General features: G+C 49.6%; 1 protein-coding gene across 1 annotated transcript; it reads right to left on the bottom strand.

Moving 5' to 3' along the window:
* Nucleotides 1-51: 51 nt before the first annotated feature.
* Nucleotides 52-3,508, bottom strand: btg1 (B-cell translocation gene 1, anti-proliferative). Its single transcript, XM_019877102.1, has 2 exons — nucleotides 3,063-3,508; nucleotides 52-609 (listed from the first exon to the last, which is right to left on the bottom strand). The coding sequence occupies exons 1-2, from the start codon at nucleotides 3,205-3,207 to the stop codon at nucleotides 206-208; spliced, it is 549 nt and encodes a 182-aa protein (XP_019732661.1). The 5' UTR covers nucleotides 3,208-3,508; the 3' UTR covers nucleotides 52-205.
* Between the last annotated feature and the right edge of the window lie 295 nt (nucleotides 3,509-3,803).

A 3,803-nucleotide genomic window follows, 5' to 3' on the forward strand; every position in this document is an offset into this window, starting at 1 on the left:
TATCAAACTTAGAAGGTTTCCATTACTTGGATGATAGGGCACGTCCTCTTGTTTTTTTTTTTTTCTTTAATTTTTTTTTTTTCCTCTTTCACTATTTCGTTTCATATTCTTAGCTTTTAAAAAGGCTCGCCTCGATCCGGTCAAATTCATCTCGACTGGCCAAGGTGTGACCCTGAACGACTAGTAGGCCGAAAGTGCGCACCATTTAACTGGACACCGTCATCATGTTGTAGGCTTTGGAGGGACTGGCTCTGCCCAGCACCATCAGTTCCTCCTTGCAACTGATGTGACTGTCCACCATCGGGCTCCCCGAGCCGCCGCTCCCCGAGGGCGAGCTGGCGACCGCCGTTCCCGGCATGACCGCCGGCATGGGTTGCGACTCGTACAGGACGCAGATGGAGCCGTCCTCGCCGATACGGTAGGACACCTCAAAGGGGTCCACCCATAGCGTGAGCTCGCTGGGGAGCAGCAGGTAGAGTTGCTGGATGGTCAAGCCGATACGCTGGCCCGCCTGCCCCACCAGAGGGTCCATCTTGTGGTTGATGCGGATGCAGCGGTACCCTGAACCTTTGCAGGGCCTGTCCGGGAACCAGTGGTGCTTGTATTGTTCTGCCGGGACACAAAGAAGAGGAGGATACAGGTTGAATACAGCTGTCAGGTTGCGGTTGACTTTAATGCGGATACTATGACTCGATGGGGTGCTGCAGAAAGTCACGCAAAAGATAAACACGACTGGATTGAGGTCCGCAAAATTGGTCAATCATGCTTCAGGAGCAAGTCTTCTCGCAAGCTCATATACCTCTGATATACAGTACAAATAATTGATGAGATTGAATTTCTATGACTGTACTTGAGAGTTTGATACTCTGTCTCCGATAGGGACTTTTGTTGTGGCTATTGCGTCTGGATCTGGCTAAGTGCAGTTATTGTCAGGGCGCAGCAGCACAGGCAAGCGAAGAAAAGCAGCACCACCTGCTCTGGTCCTGATAAGCGGCCATAAAACAGGCGGCCAAAAGCGGCCTGTGCGTACGTGACAAAAAAAGAGACTCATTGAATTGCACAATCCCTCCCCGGCTGCCGTCAGTGTCACAGTCTCCCATGACTGGCTGAACAAAAACATGAAAGTCCCAAGTCTCAGCCAGCCATCTGGGAGGCGTGGATCCGCCCCCTCTTAAAGGGACAGGATCCTGTTTTTGTAGAAGTTTTTTATATTTTTTTTTCCAGAGTAAGGAGTGGCACCATCACTTTCATTTCCCCTTCCACATGAAAGCGTTGACTGTCATACACAACCTTCCATTTCTCGACGGCAATGAGGTCTGGACACATTCAGGCCTCTTTTATTTTGGAGCTTTTTATTTACCGAACACAAAACGCCCCTCCCGTCGACTTGGATAGAGCTCATCCATATTGAACAGACGCCATTGTACCCAAAGAATTAAAGTAGGCTAGTGTACGGAGCACCTGTATTCAACAACAGGGATAATAAACCCCCCCGCCCCCTTGTGCCTGTACAGTCTAATGGAAAAGCACTGGCTGATCTGTCGGGCCGAGCCACAAAAGACATCCACTTCCAAACCCCCCTGGAGCAACTGGGATCGGGATCAGCTCGACGCAGCCTGTTCTTAAAAACCAGGGCACTGGGGGTGGGGGATGGGAACTGGAATGCGGACGAGTCGCATAACCTGACGACTTTAACAAAAGACGCTTATTTATTCGCAGCAGAAATGCTGCGGAGTTTTTTTCGGGCCTGGAGCAAAGGTCGATCAACAATGTGGTTATCGCCTCTTTTGCGCAAGACAGAAAACTGTTTTCTATACGGTATATATTAAAAAAAAAAAAAAAGTCAATTCCCGTACATGTTGAGTCTATTTTCAGTTTACCGCCCCTCCTCCTCCTCCTCACCGATGACGTCGTGTCCGCCCCCGTCTTTAATGTCCCGCTATAGGCTCCATCAAAACACCCTCCTCCCCCACCGAGGCAGGAACCATTTTGCTGAAAACTTTTGTGTTTACAAGCCAAACCCCCAACTGTTGTTTTTTTTTTTTTTTTTCCACCGACAAAACCCGACTAATACCTCGCTTACTACGTTATCTGTGAAGACAAAATCGACTTTCCAGCGGACACGCACGCACACACATTATGCAAAGTAGTACACTTTGTCGCTTTTGCCCGTTTCGAAGGAGTTAAGGCGTCCCGTCTGATATTTTACTGCCGGATAGGCGGGAGGCCCCTACGGTCAAAATGTGGGTCATCATTTGATCTGCTGCTCCATACGTGGAGTCAAGCAGATGTATGGCAGATTTACAGCAGGGTTAGCGGGGGCGAAAAAAAAAGACCTTAATTCCCTAAAGTAGGACTCATGACTCTAATTCTGCTTACATGGATGTCCATGTACGCGATGACGTCATCGAAAGAGAATAAAACTCTATTTACGGTTTTAGCTATGCTTTGTCACGTTAAACGATAAAACATCGAATAATAAACATTGATTATTCGTGAAACACCTCACGTTGGGACATGCAGAAAGACGTGAAATTGCGGTCGTACCGATGGCGATTAAAATTCCTCGATAATGACAAGATTTTTTTTCTTTAAGTGTTTAATTGTTTAATTATAACTACTTTGCATTACGTAATTTTGCAGCGTCTCAGTGTTGCTGTCGCGCTCGGCGCACTTCCTTGTCCTCCACCCCCTCCCTCACTTTTTTTTTCTCCCTACTAACAAAGTAGCTCGGTTATAAGCTTTCCGTGTGGGTTCTTGACAGCACAACATTCGATTGTGTTGTGTAAATCGTCGAAATTGTGCCATTTGGTCAGGCATCTTACCCCCCCCCCCCCATTTGTCGCCTGCGTGCGCAAAGCTGTGTGCGTTGGTGGCGCTGATAGTGAGACTCAGCGAGAACAAAGAAGGCTTCTTCTGACTCCCTCACGGTCCGACTACGAGCTGAATTCGGAGCCCGTTTTAGCGCCGAACGAAAATAAAACTCGCATTTGGTGAGAGGCCGCGACACGTCGTGTGGCTTGTTGACCGTGACCTGAAACAAAAGAAGGGTTTTTGCTCACCCGACAAAATGTCCTGTAGACTCTGGCTGAACGTTTGGACTTGCCGATCGTTTACGTGTCCTTTTACCCGCAGAAATCTCGACAAAAATCCCACGGCGGCGTTGATCTCTGGTTTCATGGTTCCCCGGGCACAAAGGGTATGCATTGAGGAAGGCAACGGCCACGGCCTGTGTGCGCTTTTTTCTGGTCACTGCGCGCTCGTCGGTGCGTCTTTTTCTCCACTTTGAACCCAGATCGAAGTGCGCTGGTTCCTGTGCTCATCGAGGGCTCAGCGTTTCGCGGCAGGCGGCTTGTTTTCCTCGCGGAGATCCGCTTGACACAGTTGATGGACAGAAGCCTGTTGTTGGTAAATACCACGCAAAAGGGGGAGGTCTTCAGATGGGATCCTTCCGTGCTCTACCAGTCCACCCTTTCCACTGCCCTCCTCCAAAGTGAAGCTCCTCTAATGGGGTAGAGAGGTTTTATACAGCCCCCCCCCTTCCTCTCTCTCTCCCTCCCTCCCTCCCAGAGGCGACGGCACAAGCTGCTACAGCAACAACAGTTCACCAATGGCAGCCACCCCCCAGTGTCTGACGAGCCACGTATAGGAGGAGTGTCGCGCATACGTCACCCGCTCTGGAAATAAACATAACCACAGAGCGTGAAGCTGTGCTGCGTTGGGAGGCCGTCGGTTAGCGCAACTGTCGGAGAATCGTGCCAACTGTCTTTGTTTTGCACGGAATGAGCGAAACAGTTGAGTTT

Source organism: Hippocampus comes, unplaced genomic scaffold, assembly GCF_001891065.2.
Source record: "Hippocampus comes isolate QL1 unplaced genomic scaffold, H_comes_QL1_v1.1 scaffold61, whole genome shotgun sequence".
NCBI lineage: Eukaryota > Metazoa > Chordata > Actinopteri > Syngnathiformes > Syngnathidae > Hippocampus > Hippocampus comes.